The sequence below is a fragment of the Poecilia reticulata genome, linkage group LG2, assembly GCF_000633615.1.
Source record: "Poecilia reticulata strain Guanapo linkage group LG2, Guppy_female_1.0+MT, whole genome shotgun sequence".
Taxonomy (NCBI): Eukaryota; Metazoa; Chordata; class Actinopteri; order Cyprinodontiformes; family Poeciliidae; genus Poecilia; species Poecilia reticulata.
Genome location: NC_024332.1, coordinates 17,873,775 through 17,894,928, shown reverse-complemented (window position 1 = coordinate 17,894,928; position 21,154 = coordinate 17,873,775). Strand labels below are relative to the sequence as shown.

Sequence of the window (21,154 nt, the reverse complement as noted above, 5' to 3'; positions counted from 1 at the left end):
TTAAAAAAAAATAAAAAGACATTAATAAGTTTGTGGCATGGACTGAAAACTGATTTTCTTTTCATCTGACTTGAGGTATTTTAGAAAAGTGCAGAGTTGGTAGACAAACTTTCAGCTGTAATTGCACTGAAAGGTGGTTTCAAAAGACATTAGCTAAAATGGTAGAGTAGAAAGGCACACCACACTTTTAAGATTTTTTGGGGGTAGAAATACTGCATTTCCCCCGTTAAAACGCCATGCTTTTCTAGACTTAATTTTCTTTATTAATCATGAAAAAGAACATGATGTGAAGCTTGGTTTCCAATCCAGATGTTTGGTAAAKGGCAATGGTTTAATTTCATTTTTTTAGCCAGTTAAGTAAAACTAACAACTACAACTCTTAAAGCTATCAAATCTGGACTTAATTGTCCTACAATAAACTTTTACAAACAGAAAAAAATTACAATTAGGAGCTTTAGCGATTTGGTCAATACCTACAGACAAATTTAAAACCCACAAAGTCCAGCCTAAAGCTTTAATCCAAGGGTAAATGCCACAATCCCCCCCCCCCAAATCAGCTGATTCTTTTGCTTCCTGACTTAAATAGGGCCCCAAATCCACTTTCTCCTGTTTTTACTCATTTATTGAAAAAGTGGTTACTTACCAACTATAAAATTGGCAAAAAATTGTTGATCTTTATCATTTTTTTTTAAATCAACTGAAATTACAAAATATAAAAAATATGTTATATGAAATGAGGAATTGTTTTAGACAATAGGATATTGAATGACATTTTAAAACATTTAATTTTTTCCATGCTGCCTTTTCTTTTTTTGCACTCATCTAGACCTGGAAATTGTTAAAACCTAGTCTGTGCTTCCCACTGTGCAGGAATGTAGGAGTTAAAGTTGGTCTATAAAACACTGAGTTTTAATGCGAAAAATATGCATATATGATAAAAGCTYCGTTGTTTTCGATATTTAACATGTGAATATAGGTCAGGCAGGATTAATGGCCCATTTTTTTGAAGCTGGTTATCTTATACATCACGTTTGGACCGACTCCACGGGAAACCTCTATTCAAAGTCTAAGGCTAAGTTAATGATTGCCTTCTTGGTCTTTATCTCCAACGGTTGGAAACCCTCTCTGCAGGAAAACTTCTCACATTTTAGCCAACCCAAGAAAATCTCCTGGACGTGTGAAACAAACACTTGGAAGCTACAAGGAACAAACGGCTAAACAGCAAGTTTATTTTGGTTAGAATCAGAAACACAGACGATGTCCTGAGGGTGAGATAGGAAAGGAAACCAGGGTCTGTTGACTGAAATTATGGCAAACCGGTGACGTTTGTGGAGTCAGGGAGGAAGGAATGGTGTCGTACATTGTTCGGTGGGTAGAAGGTATGAAAGAAACAGTTGTTTTTGACAGCAGAGAGCAGCACTGACCATTCCTCATGGCAAACTCCAACAGTAGGGAGACGACAAATTTACTCCCGTGTGACGATTCTCCAGTTGCTCCGTTTGTTCAGAAAAATCTATTCGCAGTTGAAATTAAAAAAACAAAAAACAAAAGGCACAATGATTTCTCAACTCATTATTGTCTTTAATATGCACAAGAGTTGAAAGCATCAATGAGCCACCTTAAAGAGAAGAGTTCAATCTAAAATTTATAAAAAGATACAAACAATCAGAGGCCAAAACGCTGTCTGTTGCTTCTTTTTCTCCTATTATTTCACTTAAAACAGCTTTTTATAAGCAAGTAAAAATCTTGCAAACATAAGCTTGCATCCAATTTGGATGCAAGACAACAAAATTGTAAATCTTTAAAGTGGCTCGGTCTAGTCTGCTAGTTCATGACTGTACACCCTTTCTATAATTTTGTTCAGTAATATTAGCTAATCCCAAAAAAAAAAAAAAAAAAAAAAAAAAAAAAACCACTCCTGGCTGCTTTTAACAGCCCTACCAGATATTTAAAGCCCCCCACTGTGATCCAGTCGCTGCTCTGAACACCCACCCCGATAATCTGAAAAGTTAGCAGCCAAACCAGCGGATTCATCTACAAGACCACGGGGATTCGGGGTCCGACTTAAATTTAGTCGCCTCGGCCCCGGATCTAAAACACCAACTGGAACGTGGGACGGTACATTTTCAAAACAGCCGTCACCGCGATAAGCAGTGAAAACAAGACAAACCGAAAAAAACCGGCCTACTCCAATTTATCAGCATGTCATCACAATACATTTGCAAGTCAAAAAAAAAATAAAATATTGCTTCAAAAAAAAAAAAAAAAAAAAAAAAAAAAAAAAAAAACCCCCCCCAGCCATGTGGGATAGTTATCAACCATCCAATGACCGTCAGCTGCAGCAGCTTTGTACAGGCTTTATGTAAATATATTCATATATTTGTTAGACGGCAAGGAGAGATACACATCACATTTGTTTTTGTTTTTTTTGTTTTTTTTTAACAATTATTCAAATCAAGTGATGACATGTGACCTCTTAATCAAAAAGTAGTTAAGTACTATAAAGATCAGGACCTGCACTCTGTATGAGGCTAGTCTTCCAATGAGCATAGGTCCCTTTCTGCAGACAGACGTCACTGTGCCTCAATTGTGTGCATAAGACTGGAGGAAAATAAAACTAATTTAAAAAATATATATATATATTCCACAGATTATACCAGACCAAGCTGAAATGTGAAATTAATATCCGTTCAAAGTGAGAATTTTTTTTTTTTTTTTAAAAAGCTAAAAATAACCTTATGGTTTGATTTCAGTTTGAAGGGTTTTGTTTTTTTAAACCCCGCCCCATATCTGAGTTTTCACATTACAGGGGAGTCCAGAGGAAAACAGTTTGCAGGGCGAGGGGCGGGGGGGAGGGGTGAATGGTACGGCTGATGCGTTCCCTCTTTTTGTAAGTCTCTGTGCCTTCATCGTCCGCCTGGTGACAGAAATTTACATATTTTGACGACCCAAAAAAAAAGAAAAAAGTTGCTGCTCTTCTGAATCTGTATAGGGTTGTTAGCGGGTCTCCCTGTTTGTGTTGAGGAAAAAAATAAAATATGGCATTTTCTTCACATTTGATGAATTCCTTTAAAAGAGTCTAATATTTCAACAGAGGTCACACAAAAAAAATAATAAAATAAAATAAAAAATTGAGTCAGAAGTCCCGTCAGTCAGTTTGCCACGGATTCCTCTATTGTTTTTACCTTTGAGCCCTTTCACACCTCCACCTCCTGGGAGGGCGGAGGGGAGGGGGTCCGTGGAAATCATGGCTTAGCTCGGGGATTATCTCTTCAAAATGGGTGACAGAGGGGTGTGCCTGTTCATCAGGAAATATTGTGACCAAGTGTGTTCAGGTGTACAATAGTGTTTGTGTGTGTGTGTGTGTGTGTGTGCAGGGGTGAAGTTACAGCGGAGGACAATCCAGGGGAGGGAAAGCACAAAAATAAAACCACAAACCAACAGCAGTATTTCTTCCCCAGATTTGATATGACGGCTTCTAACAGAAGTATGCACACAAATCCTAAGTGTCAGAAAGTGTGTATACATATATGTATTTCTATACATTTATATATAAATGTGAGAGTGTGTGCGTGCGCGGTTGGATCTGAAAATGTGCTTGTGTTTCTGTCGTGAAGACTTGACATTTGGCAATTTGGATCTTGCCAAGAAGGCTTTTTTTCCCTCCTTCTGGTTTTACTTTTGAATGATAGAAGCACTGGCAGCACTGACAGTTCTCCTCATGCAGGTTGCCAGCTGAACAACTAGTATGAAGACTTGCACTAGAAGGAACTAAAAAAAAAAAAAAAAAAAAAAAAAAAAAAAAAAAAAAAACAAGACAAAGAGAAAGCTTCCCACAGTGCAGAAGTGGCTGTGATTTAAATCCTTTAGTGGCGAGATTGGTGTTTTAAAATCCTTCTGTACCGGTTTTGCCAGATTGTTGGGAGAGATGGATGAATGTCTGCGGTAATTACAGGACGCCCCTGCAACTAGTGGAACCAAACATCCTGGCTTTTTAGAAATTGAACTCCTTTGTTTGCATGTTGGATGCTGGGTCAAAGTTGAAGGTTCCTCCTTGAGTGGTTTCAGGGATCAAGCTGGGGTCTTCATCAATCTGAAAACAACAGATATCGTCAAAACTGATTTTAGAGCAAACGCAAAGAGGAGAAAAACAAAAAAATCAAATGTAAAGGCAAATTGGTGATGGAGAACTTACATCGTCTCCTGAAAAGTACTGATCAATGATCTCAAAGGCTAATTTGTAGATATCTTCATTCTCATGTTGCTGCAAGTTTTCTATTTTCTCCAAACCTTAAAAAAAAAAAAAAGAAGGACAGGAACATTTCAACAGGAGGCCAAGAAAAAAAACATTTATTCTGTTACCAAAACTGAAGACACCTTGCAGAGTTCGCTTTCACCCATGATTTATAATCATTTCTAAGCACAGATAGGAAACTAATAGAGGCCGGATGCTTTACATGTTAAAAAAAAATAAAAAAAATTGCAGATTTTTAAAAGCCAGCGTTTATTTTCAGCTGCATTTAGTCGATCCAACTAATTGGGCTTTCCTTATGTCATTTGGTGGCTATTGCTAAGTATTTTCCATCCTGTGGAATGAAGTTTACATTAATAGACCGTAAACTTCAACAGCAGCTTGCTTAATCAGGTGATCTGCTCATCATTAAATTTTAATCAGATCCAAGGCAAAGAACAGAGTCAGAACTGAGCTGCGTTATCATAGCAGTTCAGCAAGCTTAGCTCCATGACAACAGCCAGCAAGAGAAAGATGAGTTTATGAAAGACTTGTTGTTAACGGTCATAAATATAATTCAGTACAACAGAAAATCTTGTTGGGAGAAAGTACCAAATAAATCTGACACTGCAGTACGGGGAATTAAACTTGTTGCAAAAAGCAATAAGACAATTAATCACATGATAAGTTAAAATGTGCTCAATAATCACAGAAGTCCTAACTGGCTTCTGTGATTATTGGCCCTAATAATTATTATGTGAAGGGCAATTTTGTTTACAGACTTCATGATCCATCATATTTATGGTTTGGTTTTTATTTATTGTTGTTGGTCGTTTTGTCTCATTTTATTATGGATATTTAAAATATATTCCCGTTCCAGTGTTCTTTAGAAATGTTATAGTTTATTGATATTTGAAAGGATTTATTTGCATCATGATGTAATTATCAATACATTACTTGAAAATGGCCTCAATACATCAATATGATGGTTTATTTCAATAGTTTTTAGGACAGTTTATAGTCATGACAGGCCTATGTGAAAGAAAAACCAATGTATATATATATAGTTTTACAAACTAATATGTCATGTTTAGTTTTCTATAAGTTTAGCCATTTTGTTGTTAAAAATAAAATGTTAAACAAGTTTCAACCCGCATACCTCTGATGACATCACAAAAAGCATGAAGGCAGCAGAGCTCAATGACATCTGCATTTTTCTTGTTTGTTTTTTTCCCCCGTTCATGTTTTACAAATTTCTCCTTCACAAGAATACATTTGAATTCTGTTCATAAGATTTTCTAACATGCTCTGATCACAACATAATTGTGCTTCTTGTGATGTCAATCCAAAAATCAAACCTTCTTTAAAAAAAAAAATAAAATACTTTGCATTTAGTGGAAATCCACATGTATTATTTTACAATTAGCTAAGAACATCTATTCTTCACATCTCTGTCCCAGCAGGGCCATTCCTAATGTTAACCAAAACGAAGTGAATGAACACAAACCTCCACACTCCTCTATGATTTCAGCAATGGTGCTGGCTTCGTCTCCAGCCATGATGAGGATGTTCTTGAGGCCGTCCAGGACAACTTGCACCACCTGAGAGTCCTTCACTGACAGCAGGTTACAGAAGGGAGGGATGACATTCTGCTCCACTAAGAACTCCACCTACACAAACCCATACATACACACCACATTCATACTTTATTGCAACACAGGTACACAGTTACAAGTCTGGAAAACAACCTTAACGTTCACAGTGATATTTAAAACAACAAAATGTTGCCAAGATGCATCCATCAAATGAGACTTCTTTATGTACTGGTAAATATTTACTACTGAGGTCAATACCTTAACAGGTGAATTCACAAATTAAAGCAACTTGAATGTAAGGAAAGTGAATAAAGAAAGAAAGTCGGACTCACCTGGTCTTTCCTCCCACTGATGGTGAGGTTGCTGATGGCCCATGCTGCTTCCTTCTGAGTGCCAAAGTCGCCCTGCGGAGAGCCAGTCTGTTAGCAAAAAGTCCTACCACAGCATACTGTCAGGGCAGACATTAGATCTAGGCGATAATTTCATTCTAAGAGCATATTTCTAAATAAAATAAATAAATAAAAACAAAAGCATCAGATTAGCGCTGAAGCAATATACTTTTACAAACCGGATTTGTTGCAACCATGAGAAAGAGCGTAAAGCTTAAACGTTGAGCACAAACCTTGGCCAGTTGGTGGATGATCATAGGAATTAGCCCGGCCTCGATAACAGCCTGGACCTGCTGCTGGTTCCCAGCTGTGATGTTGGACAAGAACCAGACAGCTTCCTGTAAACAAACCAATCACAAATGGTCAAAACTATCCCCCCAAAAAAATGTTTTCAACAACAACCACTCTTCAAACCAACTCCATTCATCCTTTACATTATTACCAGACTTTAAATGGCTACATTACTCCCGTTAAACGTCAACGCTGGGTTTTGATTAGTATATTTTCACACTACCGTGACGATGCGTTAACATTTATAAATTCATATAAGTTTACGGACATTTTTAACAGAACAAAAAGCGCCATTTAGTCTACGATACCTTGTTGATCTTTTCTTTAGGATGGGTGAGCAGATTGGGGAAGTGTGAGAGAACATCGCAGTTGAGAACCACCTGGGTCTGCTCGTCTGTTCCTGTCACAATGTTTCCAACTGCCCTCAGAGCTGCAGTCTGGAGTTTGAAGATGAGAGAGCAAAAACAATTCACTTAATTATACAGACAAACAACATTCAGCTCAGCAGAACAATGTCTTACCTGAACTTTCACCTCCTGATGGCTGAGGAGAGGCACAAGAAATGGAACAACTCCAGAATCAATGACCATCTGGATCTGTTCGTTTCCTCCGTCCGTCAGATAGGACAGAGCCCACACTGTGTCTACGAGTATCTAAACACAATGAGGTGAACGATGATTGCACAATTTTAAAGGTACAAAAAGCCAAAACTGGCATGGAGAAAAAAAATATATAAATATTCAGTTCGATGCTTACATTTATATCAGTGTGATATATTAGCACACAGAGAGCAGGCAAAATCTGTGAAAAGGAAAAGGAAAAGTTAGATATGGGACATAAACAGCTTTGCATGGTACAGAACTAAAAAACGTCACAACAGAACTGGGAGGCCGTGCTAGCACAAGGCTGGCAGGTCAGCAAACTAATCTGCATGAAAATCTGCAGCACAGTGATACAAGTTTATGGAAAACTGTATCTGGGGTTTCTTATTTACCAGAAAATCTGATATTGCTACATTTGGTTTTTTCCTTTCTATTTTTAAACCAAAAGTAAATCTACGCTCCTACAACAAGATTCCATGTGCACCTCCCTCTGATGACATCACATAAGGCAACCGATAACAGCTTGTAAGTGCATCTGTTTGTTTTTCTCTTGTTGATTTTCTGTAATTTTTTTTTTTTACATCAATTTCCTAATGCCAGCTGATCACTGCCATCCTTGTACCACTTGTGATGTCATCAATCAAAACACAAAAGTTGAATTATAGCAGGTTTATAACGTGCTTTTTACAAATGGTAAAAGTTCAATCTTGCTGTGGAAAGTCATACTTCATTTCCAGCTGTTTTTTTTTTGTTGTTACCATCAGTGTACAACAAAACACAGTAATAAAAGGAAGGGGGGGGGGGGGGAAGGTACCAAACTTGAATAATCACAGTTTTATACTCCATCCTCCTTCTGTAGTAATTATGAGAAAAGAAAATTCCCTGGAAAAGTTAAACGCACTAATGGACGAATTGCTCTCCGGACACACCCACCTCTTGCACCGTCTCCATGGGCGGAGGCGGATCCTTGTTGCGGCAGAGGTTAACGATGACCCAGGTGACATTGCGGAGGAAGGTGATGGGGATAGACGGGTTGATGAAGGAAAGCAGAGGCTTCACTACGCCCAGGGAGATGACATAATCCCTGCACTGTGGACCGTCGCCTGAGCAGGAAGTGATGAACATCTCAGCTCGGGCTGCTGCTGCTTTGCTCATGGACACGCGTGTCAGTGGGTCAATACTCACCTATGATGTTTCCTAAAGCCCATACGGCCTGTTCACAGACGTTCTGGTGAGGAGAGTGTAGCAGCCGCAGGAACAAGGGCACTGCGTCTGGATTCGCAAACATCAACAAATCAAAATTCTGCCCGAGGTGGCAGCTTGTGCAATTCCACAGAAAAGCTCGTTTCCCAGAATGCTTAAAGCCAAAATAAACATAAATCTACTGTGGCAACTCGGGGCCCCAAACATCCCGTGAAAATTGAAGCGGAGACGACAACAAAACAACCTTCATAAATAATTTACTGGCCGTGTTCTTAATGATAAAAGCAACGCTTGAGGTAAACACACACACACCTCCTCTGGGTCAAGGCCTGAGTGTTTGCCTCTGCCTTGTAAACTTTGGCACAGACAAAACACTTTCAAATTATCTTACATGTCTGCAACACCCAATAAGCACCATTTAAATTAAAAACACTACTTGGTTCATTTGCATAAACAAAAAAAAAAAAATTTGAATTTTGGACATTTCAGTTTTCATCTTTGGAATAAGCTTGAATAAATAATTTAAATCAAAATCTGACCAATAATTTTTTTTAGATTTAAGATTGTTTTCCCCACACTTAATCTGTTCAAAAAGCAAAGAAAAAATTCACATCATAAATAACATTACTCTCTTCTTGCTGGATGTGACGGTTTCTCACATGCAGTCCAGGCATGAAGCATCGGATTGTATTGCATGATGGGAAATTCATCATCATTACAATTTGATTCTAAACAATATCAATAAGACAAGAAGTTCTTGGACTGTGGCAATAAAGCACTAAGCAATCATCATCTTTATACTTTCAATGTATTTGTTGATGCTTGTTTACTGCAATAAGTAGTTCATCACATAATAAATTAAAATGAGTTTTATAAATTCTGATGATTAAACGTAATAACCCATTTTATTTATGCTTCGGTTGTGTGTGGTTTTCATTTCCATTATATTTATAGTTTGAGGTGGTTGTGTTTAATTTTGGATATTTGAAATATGTTTAGTACCACTGTGAAGTGTTTGTTACAAAATTAAAGTTTGTTTGTGAAAGGATGAACTTGTACTATTTGGCCATTATCAATATATCACTTCAAAAATAATCTCAAAACAAGAATATTATCGGTTTAAGGCAATAATTTCTGGGACAATTCTTCCAGTAAAATGTTATTGCGACAGGCCTAAACATTAAGATCCTCTGACAAAGTTGCTCCATCAGCTGGAGGCAGATGCAGTATTTTCAGTGAAAATATGCAGAAAGAGAGGAACTAATGAGTCACACAATCATCATGACATTCACCATCATTATCATTTTCTAACTTCAAGGGAAAGCTTCAGTCGGATTCACCTTCTCTGTCCCACTAGCGAGTCAATTTGTACATTTTGAAACGCGACCAATTTTCTAAACTAAAAAAAAATAAAAAATACAAAAATGCTAGCTCCTCAGACTGCAGACAGTACATAAACACAGACTGACGGGGTAACACCGGGGAAGACAGAATGCCGGGTCAACATACTTGATTTAACCACAGCCTGAGTCTGTGCTGACGTCCCAGAGGCGATGTTGGTCAGAGCCCAGGCTGCCTCGAACTGAAGTGAAGGACTGTGGGATTAAGAGCACATTTAAATCAGTTAATAATAAGCAAGAAGCTTGAAGACATTAAAAATGTAGGGGGGGGGGGAGATTAAAATCAGCTGACCCCATTTATAATCGACATTTACCTCATTCGTAAAATATTAAATGCAAATAATTGGTTATAAACAGATGTAGAGTTCAGACTCTTTAGCAGAATACAGTTGAGTATGTGCTAGAGCACTATAATGAATCGTTTTCCAGAAAAACTGATACAACACAAAAAAATAAATCAACATATTGTGGTCAAGTGATTAATCTATCTGCCACAATAAATATCTAACTGGCTCCAATAATCATCTTTAATCTCCGAGGGGTTTGATTTACTCCTCCTCAGCAGATGTCAAATAAACAACATCGCTTTGGTGTGATGAGCCTCCTGTTAATTAGAGGTGAGAATTCAGAGACACAATATAAAGAGCTTTAAATGACTTCTATTGTTTTCTTTTTAAGTGGTTATAGATGTCACATGAGCGTGTCTTCTTCTCATAGCAGTTAAAACTATATATTCTTTTCCAGAGTATTAATGCTTTATAAATATGTTTCACAGTCTAGCTATTGTTTGATTTCACTGTAAACGTCTATACCGCTTCTTCCTTAAGGATCTTACAACCGAGCTATTCAATCTGTCCCCAGAGTGAGCACAAGGTCCTGGGAATTGGGGAACTCTTAGAGACAGGAATGTCGATATATTTGGCTTGGCCTGAGCTGAGTGAGCCAGCCAGCTGCCCTGCATGCCTCCACACACACTCTCACGTGTGGTCACAGTGGAGAACAACAAGTCCAGTGCACACCAAGCTTCTGTTGCAACAAAAACCTGCTACAGTAGCATTAGATTTTGAAAATGATACAGAAATATGCCTTCTTTTTTTTTTTAAGAAAAGGGCAAATAGATGGTGTGTTGCATAAAAGATATCTGAACAGACTTACTTATCATCCCTTTCCAGGCATTTGACTAAAATGGGCAGGATCCCAGACTTTATCAAGTCATCAATAGGAGGGTTTCTGTCACTGGAGAGAAGTTTTCTGACAAAACAAAACATCAGGATTATTATTATTAATGAAAACCCGTGTCATTTTAGCATACACGCTTTGGTTTTGGAGCAACTTACCTGGCTGCTTGCACTGCACTGAGCTGTATAACAGCATTGTCACTGGTTGCGTTCTGTGTTTAAAAAGAGAAACAGGATTACATGATAATACAGAATCAACGACCAGAATCAATGTTGTACAGATTATGTGCAACATGTAGAATATTTAGGACAGATTTAACAGTCATAGGATAAATTTAAGGATTAATTTAATTCCTACCTGTAAGATTGCATCAAGTGTAACATTTTGCTGTAAAACAAGAAGAATAGGGTTATTAAAAATCTACTCCATATTACTATATATGTGTTGACACCATCAGTTGCAATAAATCCACATTTTTGACCACTGAAAGACTCGCCAATGGGCTGAATAAATTACAGGTTTTACAAAAGCTGACATCTTGATACTGGGAGTATATAGTTGTGAAATAATGTGCAGTTCTACTAAAATATTACAAAATGGATAATGTTTTACTACCGTATTTTCCGGACTATAAGCCGCTACTTTTTTCCTCAACTTTGAACCATGCGGCTTATAGTCCAGTGCAGGTTTTATGTGGATTTTTCTTCAACCACCAGGGGGCTCTTTAGCAGGAAGTGAATCATTGGAAGTCAAAATTGGAAATAAAAGAAGAAAGCGCCCATTAAAACGGAATTAGGTTTTAATAGGGAATTGAAATTTGAGAATGTTGATCAGTTAAACAGCATTGAGGGGAAAAAGATTTTTTTGTTGAAGAGATATCTGCAGCTTATAGTACGGAAAATACGGTAATTCTGTCTCGTATGCAGAATTTAAACTGGTCTCTGTTCATTTGAAGAGCAAAAACAACTTTAAAAGAGAACAATTTGTAAACAAATAGTATTTTTTTTATCCACAATAAACTGCATTTGTACATTAGTATGTTTTTTTCTCAAGTTACACAATTTTAAGGCTATGTTAAATATTTATTCATTTCTTTACACTAATCCCCAGTATTTTAGACCACAGGGTTTTTTTTGGCAAAAGGGTAATAATAAAAAAATAAAAACAAATAGAAGCTACAAAAGTAGTCTGAAGGACCTCAATCTCATGGAAATGTATAAGAGTAGATAAGACTACTCTTATCTACCGGTGAGGCACATTTCTGTGTTTTTGTTGGTGCTGGTTGACCCAGCACCAACAAAAACTCCACAGAGTAACATAAGTAATAATAATTATTATAAATAATTGGAACAAAATCTGTGCAAATACCATAGTAATAATGATGGCACATTTTTAAATGAGAAAATCATATGTGAAAATGTATGCAGCTGCTATCACTGCAAGATGAGCGCGGGTGAGATATTAAAAATACAGATCTGAATATTTTAACCATCTGCCAAAGTAGTTTCTGTCCATCACCAATTTTATTTTTATTTGATCAGTCTTTAGTTTCATCAACTAGTTTTGAATATTGTTGTGCAATAGCATTGGTCACTTTTAAGTAAAGGGGGGAAAAGCAGTTTGTGTTGAGCCCAACAGGCCCAAACCCAGCGTGCTTGAAATCTTACACGTCAACACAGCTGATGTTCACTGCATTTGAAACAAACTGGTAAGACTGGAAGACATAATTTATTCAAATCTGTTTTTTTTTTTGTATAAATTATATTTATACATCAGAACATTGTGATTAAACAGAATTAGTCTTTTTCATGTGCTGAATTTTAAACAAAAGATACAATCTCTAGAATCAAACTCCTCTCATGCATTTCTTGCCTGGGTCATCACAGATAAAGTGTGTGTCAACATATGGTAGGTTTCTCTAGTCTCTCTCACACACACACACACACACACACACACAGTCTGCCGCCTCAGGCTGCAGAGCTGGATCTTAAGACATACGTGGGAGTTAACTGCTGCCTGATCACTGGTGTTGTTTTGCCCATCAAGCATGTAATACAGTACAGCTTCAACTAAGAAGCACCATTCAATTCAGTTCTTTTTTCCCCCCCCCAACAAGACAAAAACAGTTATGATTTCACGATCACAATAAATGGCAGGCTCCCGGTGAGGCACATTTCTGTGTCAAAACAAACAGGATGTTTTGTGGTGAGGAACGCAACATCCTCGCATCATAATCTGAGTTCACACAATCATCACGACTTTGAAAATATCTTCACCTCATGAGCACTGGGGCAGAATTTCTTCATAAATGCCTTTAAGCAGATCTGATTACCCCGTTTTCTGAATAATGGTTAGCTCTATACAATGCATCTGATTTTGAGGTGGTAAATGTTTTACTGCATACATATTAGTTGCTTGTTTTTTTCCCCCAGAACTTTATGGCCTTCTTACCATTAGATTTTTTAAAACCTATTTAAATATGCACAAAAGCTGTTTGCTTTATTTTGTCTCCCTGTGACCTGTTATCTCAACAACCCGGTCTCTCAGTCCAACATACTCCCACACTTACCCCTTTAAAGTCTGAGTCCACATCAGAATCCTCCAGACTCTCCTCCTGTGGGACATTTCTCTTCTTCAGTAAATGTTCGTCTCGTTTATTCTGGCCAAAGGAGAAAAACACAGGAGGGCAGCGAGGAGTGTTAATATATTCATGAATGTTTAAACAAGCACAAGACACAGTCTAATCTTTTGGAACCCAGATAAAACACTTTAACTGCAGCCTCGCTTGAAAGCCAGCATCAAGTGGTCAGTTTGAAAGGGAAGGTTAAAAAAAAAAAAAAAGCCTGCGCAAATTAATCTTTGCTGGACACTGAATCCTGAGTCTAAATCCCAACACGCTGCAACTCTGACAAGCTCATATTCACACAGCATGCGTCTGCAAGGCATGTGAGTCAGTGGTAGGAGGAGATTCCCTTGCCCTACATTCCTGTGCATCATGCTGACGTGCGTCACTGATGACTAATCAGCTAGTGCAGTGCTTCTTGTTGCTCTGATCCGGCTAAAAAGGAATGTGCTAGAGTCAGAACCGCTTTAGTACTTCACATAGAAAACGTTCAGTACTGTTACTTCAGCCAGTGTTCCTGACGGCCGAGTTGCTCTGAGCAACAGCTGGTTTGTACACCTGAATCTCTTCGACCGTTAGGTTCAAGGATTCGAATGATGTTTAAATGCTGACCAGACAACTAAGTGGGAACAAATTTCTGCCAGACATCAGATGTCTTTATTTAAAAGTTACATTTTTTTCTAGAAAAAAAAAAAAAAAAAAAAAGATGAGGATGAGGATGAGTCAACTAAATACCTTTAGGAAATGTAATCCTGTTTGGGAGCAAGCACTCCACATAGATCAGCCTTGATACCACAGTAGTTGTATGTTTCTTGGGGACAGTTATTGTGGTCTCACAACTTTAAGATAAATCAAGAAAGGGAGGATAGTGAGGGAGAAAATCTGATAAATAAATTTATGGATGCCAAAACTTTTGGCCAGAGCAAAAGTGCTCGGTTATAAACACAGTTAGCTTAGCATAAAAGAGCAACGTAAGCAATTACTTCACAAACTCAGAATTTTAGGTTATTATTTTGCCACATATTTGTCCAGAGTGGAGCACTTTGAGGATAAATTAAAGCCTGAAACGTTGGAGCAGACATCCAGACAGCTAATCTCTGGATCAAGGTGACTTGGCATGTTTTATGGAAAACATTATTACTACATTATTTTGTCCTGTTTGGCTAGTGCCTAAATGCTGAATAGTTCAAAACCCAAGTAGAAACTGTAAAATAAACTTCAGATAGCCAAACATACATATGTGACAACTCTGATAACCAAGGAATTACTAAAGATTACCCAATAGCTAAAATTTTATAGATGCAGCTCTAGGATTTTCTTGTTTTAACAGCACAGACTTCCTCACAAATTCTCACCCCAGAAACACTGCAGCTGTGAAAAATCACCCCCATGCATGTGTGCGACACCTCAGTAATGCCAAAGCACAGTGGCAAGAAAACCTTTGTTCAGTCTGGTCGTAAAGCTATTCTTTACAAGAAAAACTTGAGAAGCAAAAAAAAAAAAAAGCTGGCGATGATGATTAAAAAGAGTCTATTTATAATCTGAATAGGGCCTGATGAGTGACCAGGTGGTCAGAAACTGAATTTTTTTTTTGATTTTTCTGGTCTTTTGTCCCCAGTGCTACCAAACCAATGCTAAATACAACACTGTTCGGTGAGGAAGTAGTAACAGCTGGAAGAAGATTCCAAGTTGGTCATTTTTAGTTTTTGACCAAGACGTTGTATTTGGAGTTACAATCGAACACACGCTCCTGGCCCTGTCATGTTTGTGCTTAGGCTCTCAATAAAAAAAACACAAAGGGCTGTCCTTTGCTTATAAAATGTACTACACATATTTTTTAACTTGAAATATTCTTCATTACAGAACATAAATAATGTAAGCTCTACAACTGTAGTTAAATATGTATTCGATTTCAGTTTTTGATTGATGCTAGGAAGTGATTTTCAATTTATTTTAATTTTAAAATGCAATTATTTTATCCAATGCTTTTAATTTCATAAAATATTAAATTAGATTTTAAGCATTGTTAAAAGTCTTTGTTTTGTCTTTTTAGGTCTAGTAAAGCATATAAGATTGCTTGGTGTATTAATGCATGTCTTGCTTTAATATTTTCTTAGAAACAATAAACCTGAAGAGTCTAAAAAAGGGAATAGAAAATTGAAACAAAAGTTTTGAGGGAACAATATCTTAAAACTACTTGGTATGCTTGTAAATTTAGGCAGTAGGGGTACGGATACCTCAAATACACGTGCCACATGTTTCTAAAAGATTTCTGTTGACTTGGCAGCACAAAGATCTATTAAACAAATCATGTAATCATTTAGATGTAGTATTCATTAATAAAATAGCAATAAAGTGCTAAATGTGTGCAACGTCTTGCACACAACCTTGTTAATTGTAATTGGTCTCTTTTCTATTGTTGTAGATTAAATTTTAATTAGTCTCAGTATGAAAACAAGGTGTAGACAATGTATGGAAATGATCCCGTATTATAAGAACCAAAGTTCCTCCAATTATGACCCTGACAGAGGCTGTGCTAAGCAAATCCTGACAGTGTCAAGAGAACAAAGACAGTATAACTATAAAAGCATTGAAAGGCAGCTTATTTATGACGGTGTTAACTTTTGCGGTTGACATTTTGTAATCTGTGTACTGTTGCCAGTCTTGGCCAGGATTCTCCTGCAAAATAGAGTTTTAATCTCAATGCGGCTTCCCTGGTGAAATAAAGGTTAAATTGAAAAACAAAAATAAACCACTCTTCGTAAAAACAGATTTCTCAGGCACAAGCTCAGAAATGCAACTGGCCCAAGATAAGATCACTTTGAAAGGGTAAAAGCTATAACTATGTTGTAGCTTTTACCCTAACCCTACCCAGACTAAGCTCCACGAAGACAAAACAAAACAAAAAAAAAAAAAACTCCACAAAATTCTTCACACTAATCTTGTGTTAAAGAACCTCAGCCATTTTTGAAACTGGGGATAGGACTATATGAAGAACACTTGATCAAAATGTAACACTACATAAAAAACAAAAACTACCATCTTCTACCTTCGTATGCACCGACTCTTACACTGAAAAACTGGAGCTTTTTAATCACTAGCTGAAGATGGGCTAATGGAGGCAGACAGACAATCAAAATGTTCACAGTACCATGTTTACAACATCAATGTATTATAAGCCTGGCCGGTCACCAGGCTTTACTTGCCCCCCCCTCCACCAGGCTCAGCATCTTTTGATTATTTTAAATGAAGTTTTTTATACACCAATAACACAGGACCAAGAAACAGCCAGCTAAAACACAAGTCATGGTTAAAAACTGAAACCGCTTTGATAGAAAAATCTTGTTTGGTTCTCAGATAAATCTAAAATAGAATTGAAGCGTTTAGCATGTTGTTTCTCACCTTTCTCAACTCAACCGTCACCTCATTTCGATGTCTTCTCATAGTCTGTAATAGAGGAAAATCGTGAATTAGGAGCCATTTTATTAAACATTAGCTGCAAAGGTAAAATATACATTGGAAGGTTTACACACTTTTCAAAGTATTACAGTACATTGGTTATAATCAAAAGAAAAGTTAAACCATTTTCTTCTCATTAGATGACAAAAACATTTCAATGTTCAGGGACAGAATCTTGTTAGATGAAAACATGGAAGGCGAGACATCTGTAAATCAACCGAAACCCAAACTAAGTGATGAAAGACAGTTTAAGGCTTCAGCTAATTGCTGTATTTGTATGTCTGTTTGGGTTCCAGATCATCCATTGGACTTGGAAATGGTCTATGATCTTGTGACTGTTTAAAAAGGTTCATGTTGCCTTCCTAAATAGACTCTTGCGTAATTTGGGCCAGACAAAACTCATGAGGCAGGGGATAAGAGAGGCATCTCCCAACCACTGCAAACCAACGGCAATGCCAGTACATGGACCCAAATCAGAAATTATTATTGTACAGTGAGCATGTAATGGTCTAATCTGAACATTACATTAAATACATTTAATGTACAAATAATTTGTAACGTTAAATGTATTAATATCTAAATATGTTAAGTGTATAACTATTTGCTCACATTTCTACTGCTGGAATTACAATAAACTCACAACAAGAACTGCATTTTAAATATATTGGGGAAAATAAGTCATGGCTTTCACAGTAAGTTTGGCATAACTCTTGCAATTCAATAAAGCTGCCTGAGACGACACCAAATCTATGATAGACCAAAATAAACCCTTTTCCTATGCTGTAGCCCGAGTCATCCATGTTCAAAAACTCAATTTCATGCTGAGGTTCTAAGAAGGCCTGGGTCAGACACCCCAGATGCCTTGAATAGCATCAGGAATGCACTTGGCAGAGACTACGTCGTGGTAGCCACGTGCTTCTCAACCAGACTCCTGGTTTCAAAACAACCAAAAACATGGGAAGCTGAGCTGTGTTTTGGGAAAGTTTTACAGTGAAACTTAAATCGCCACCACAGTAGATTTTGAAGAACCATTTTCAGACATACCTTTGTTTGGGGATTATCTCAGGATTAACAATAAACCAGAATGACCAAGCACAAGCATGTTTTTGTTTGGCAAGCCCATGACAGAGATATACCGTCTGAGAAATTGCTTGAATATTATGCGTAAGTAGAATAAATCTAAATATTTGCTATTCTTTATCCCAGATTTAAAAAGCTTTTGCACATTTTTGTGTTTAATGACATAATCAAGCAGTATTTCCTCCCCAAAGAAAAAATGAACACCGACTATAAAGAATTTGGATGCTGAATAAAAATTAAGAGCTGTAGGAACTCACAAATGTTTTATTTAAAGCTGACTGAAGAAAATAAAAAGCCTGTTCTGCTTCACATTAGCAAACACTGTTGACAGATTTTGAAACAAGATCCAGAGGCGCTCAAGTTCCACTCTAGTACACTTCCATGTGTTTTATTATTGCCAAATAATACAAAATAAATCTATTCAGTTTTCTCAAATGAGGCTACATTGTTTCTCTGCAGCGATACAGAATACAACTCAAAACATCTGAAGCAGAACTTTGATACAAAACAAAAGAATAAATAGGGCAAATCAAGAAAAATACTAGTAATGGACTTGATGGACTGCAAAGTTCCAAATCGTTATTACAACAAAAAAAAGTGTGAACTGAAGTCAGAAGTTTCACTGGGAAAGTCAGAGGTGTGCAAGCAGACATGAGTTCAGCATCCAATATGGCTGCCAYACAAAYCAAAGGCTCCCGTAGGACTGTAACCATCATGATTTGTCAACACATTCTCTTTGTAGTCAAACACATRACATGTAAGAAATTACATTATCAGCTTGTATTGCTGGTAGTAGTGAACTCCACAGTAATTAGCAAATCCCACTGGTTTCCCACGAGTTTGAACAAGTTCATTCCGAGATTTGAGCTTCAACTTCCGAGACAAGTCAAATGCACCCATACTCAAAAGCATCTTGAGTTGCTTTAGGCCTTATGTGATGTCACTAGAAGCAWATGTSCTTGGAAGTATGCTTTAGGGAGGCTAGACTTTTTCCTTGAGTAATGACCATTTGAAACAAAAACGACTAGAAAAATAAGTCTGTTTTTCATATTTATGTAGGTCAGTGGTTGTCAGTGCTACTGTCCTCCATGTTTTAGAAGTGTCTCTGCTCCTACACACCTGATTAGAAATGGTACCACAGAAGTCTGTTACTCAACTAGTTATTTAAATTAGGTGAGTGGCTGCTGGGAAGCATCTAAAATATGAAGGACACAGAGCCTTGAGAACTAGAACAGGTGACAAAACTATCTAAACCAAGTGTGGCCAATTCAACAGGAAAAACCCGTGTAGGAGTTTAAAATCACAGGTTGCACTTGTCTGAATGGTTTATGGCATATTCACCGAATAAAGTCACTAATTWAAATTTAGACATGCCGGCTAAATTATGCRTTTGCTAATGCAAATTTGCAAACAGAGTACAAGCCAAAAGCTCGTTGTTTTCAAGAATAGGAGGCTCAAAGTGCACTTACTGYACTTCTGTAATCTGCATGTTTGGCGCATTATCGCTCAAGCATGTAATATGTCAATGCTTTCACCAACMCTGCTAGCYTAAGTTAATATCGTCTGTGTTATTTATTGGCTGAAAGGTAAAGCTCCCTTAAGAACCAGCAGTTTTTATCTGTATGGAAAACTGTAAGGTCAAAATATCGTTCTCATTCAGCTAAGCGTTTGGTGGCTTAGCTTGGTTTAGCAGCCTCACGACGTTAGCTAGCTACCAAGAAGGGGTGGGTATGGTGACTGTGGGCAAGTCATGTAAATTACTATAAAATATTATTTCCTAGACAATAACGTTGTGGTGTGACCTTGGCGTCTTTTTCTTAGAGTCAATAAGCGCGAGTTGGTTGTAAAACACCAGAAACGACACGGTTGTGAAGCCGGGCAGGCCCAGCCTCGCTTGTGACCCGGTGTCCATCCATCCAACCAGCAAGCTAACGTGACAGCTACACCGCTTGTCCTCAAGTCTAACAGCGGACCAACCGCCGTGTAGCTTCCTGCTGAAAAACAGTCGTCGCTAAGGTTCAGTGAATTTGTCGACCGCCATAGCATTCGTATTTACAAGTTCAAATATCTGTATTGTGTTTTAGCAGGACATCTGATGGCGAACTCCTTATGGTAGCTGAAATTAGCTAGCTAGCTAGCTAGCTAGGTAGGTAGCTATATACCAGCCGACTGGTAGGCAGGCAGCTTCAGTTGGGGCCAGACTCTAACGAGGCCCGCAGACACTCATTTATTGCGCTGAAACATACTCCGTAAAGATCACTAATACTTGTATTCCCAAGTGAACTCACCTCGACATCGCGCCCCTTGTTTTTAAAGCTCTTGATGCGGTGGTTTTCCAAGCCGGCGTTGTCTGCCATGGCTATGTGGGGTGTAGCTCTGACTCCGGCTTACTGTATCTGCTCCGTCAAAGGCACGGCAGCTCCTCTGCTGCTGCTTGCTGGTGCTTCCAAAGGAGGGGGAGGTAACAGATCGCAGAGTGAGGGGAGGAGTTCCTCCTGCCTGCTGGGCTGCCCTGGTTTCCACTGTTTCACAGAAGCAGGAGCTACTAAATTCACCTGCCAGCAAGGCTGTAGCAGAATTTGAAAGGGAATCCTTCGGATACGTGGACGTAACCTGCAGGTGCAGCTCACTAAATGAGAATCTAATCGAAAAGTTAATGTATTTCAGGAGTTTAATTTAAAAAGTTAAACATGCATTGAGAGACGAATTTCAGCCATTCTCTTTATTTGAATGTCTATGGCTTACAGCTAACAAGGACCGCTAAGAAAATGACATACCAAGGACTAATTGAAAATGTGAAATAGAAACGTTATTTCCATGTTTTGATCCTCACAATCCTGATGGAGATGGCCGACTCATCAGTTTTAATTAAACTCAGTTCAGTTCAAAGATACTTCAGTTATCCCGAAGGGAAATTAAATGTAGTACCTCATCTCATCCAAGTATTTTCAAAGAAGAAGGCAGGTATGGATCTCTGGAATCCTCTGACTGAAGACTCTGTTGCTGATTGACAGTCATGCTTATACCCTAATTTCCAGGCAGCAGAGACAATATGCTACAGCAGCATATCCTGGATGATAATTGTTGGCAAGCACTGCTAAT

The 21,154-nt window shown here is 37.8% G+C and overlaps 1 protein-coding gene across 2 annotated transcripts; it reads right to left on the bottom strand.

Moving 5' to 3' along the window:
• Positions 1-1,209: 1,209 nt before the first annotated feature.
• kpna3 (karyopherin alpha 3 (importin alpha 4)) lies at positions 1,210-20,660 on the bottom strand. Of its 2 annotated transcripts, XM_008434239.2 has the most exons (17): positions 20,341-20,640; positions 16,916-16,960; positions 13,460-13,549; positions 11,248-11,277; positions 11,049-11,101; positions 10,867-10,962; positions 9,821-9,906; positions 8,294-8,380; positions 8,042-8,211; positions 7,263-7,307; positions 7,028-7,159; positions 6,815-6,943; positions 6,449-6,553; positions 6,159-6,230; positions 5,739-5,901; positions 4,196-4,290; positions 1,210-4,093 (listed from the first exon to the last, which is right to left on the bottom strand). In XM_008434239.2, the coding sequence occupies exons 1-17, from the start codon at positions 20,407-20,409 to the stop codon at positions 3,995-3,997; spliced, it is 1,566 nt and encodes a 521-aa protein (XP_008432461.1). In that variant the 5' UTR covers positions 20,410-20,640; the 3' UTR covers positions 1,210-3,994. The 2 variants fall into 2 exon arrangements, with proteins under 2 accessions (XP_008432461.1, XP_008432469.1); XM_008434247.2 differs by lacking the exons at positions 1,210-4,093; positions 4,196-4,290 and having other exon boundaries at positions 5,760-5,935; positions 20,341-20,660.
• Positions 20,661-21,154: the final 494 nt, after the last annotated feature.

Coding starts and splice junctions, on each gene's coding strand:
- kpna3 (XM_008434239.2), bottom strand. CDS start 20,409: ATGGCAGACAACGCCGGCTTGGAAAACCACCGCATCAAGAGCTTTAAA. Junction 16,961..20,340: donor ACAAGGGGCGCGATGTCGAG/GTGAGTTCACTT, acceptor CCTCTATTACAG/ACTATGAGAAGACATCGAAA. Junction 8,212..8,293: donor GGCTTTAGGAAACATCATAG/GTGAGTATTGAC, acceptor CTTCCTGCTCAG/GCGACGGTCCACAGTGCAGG.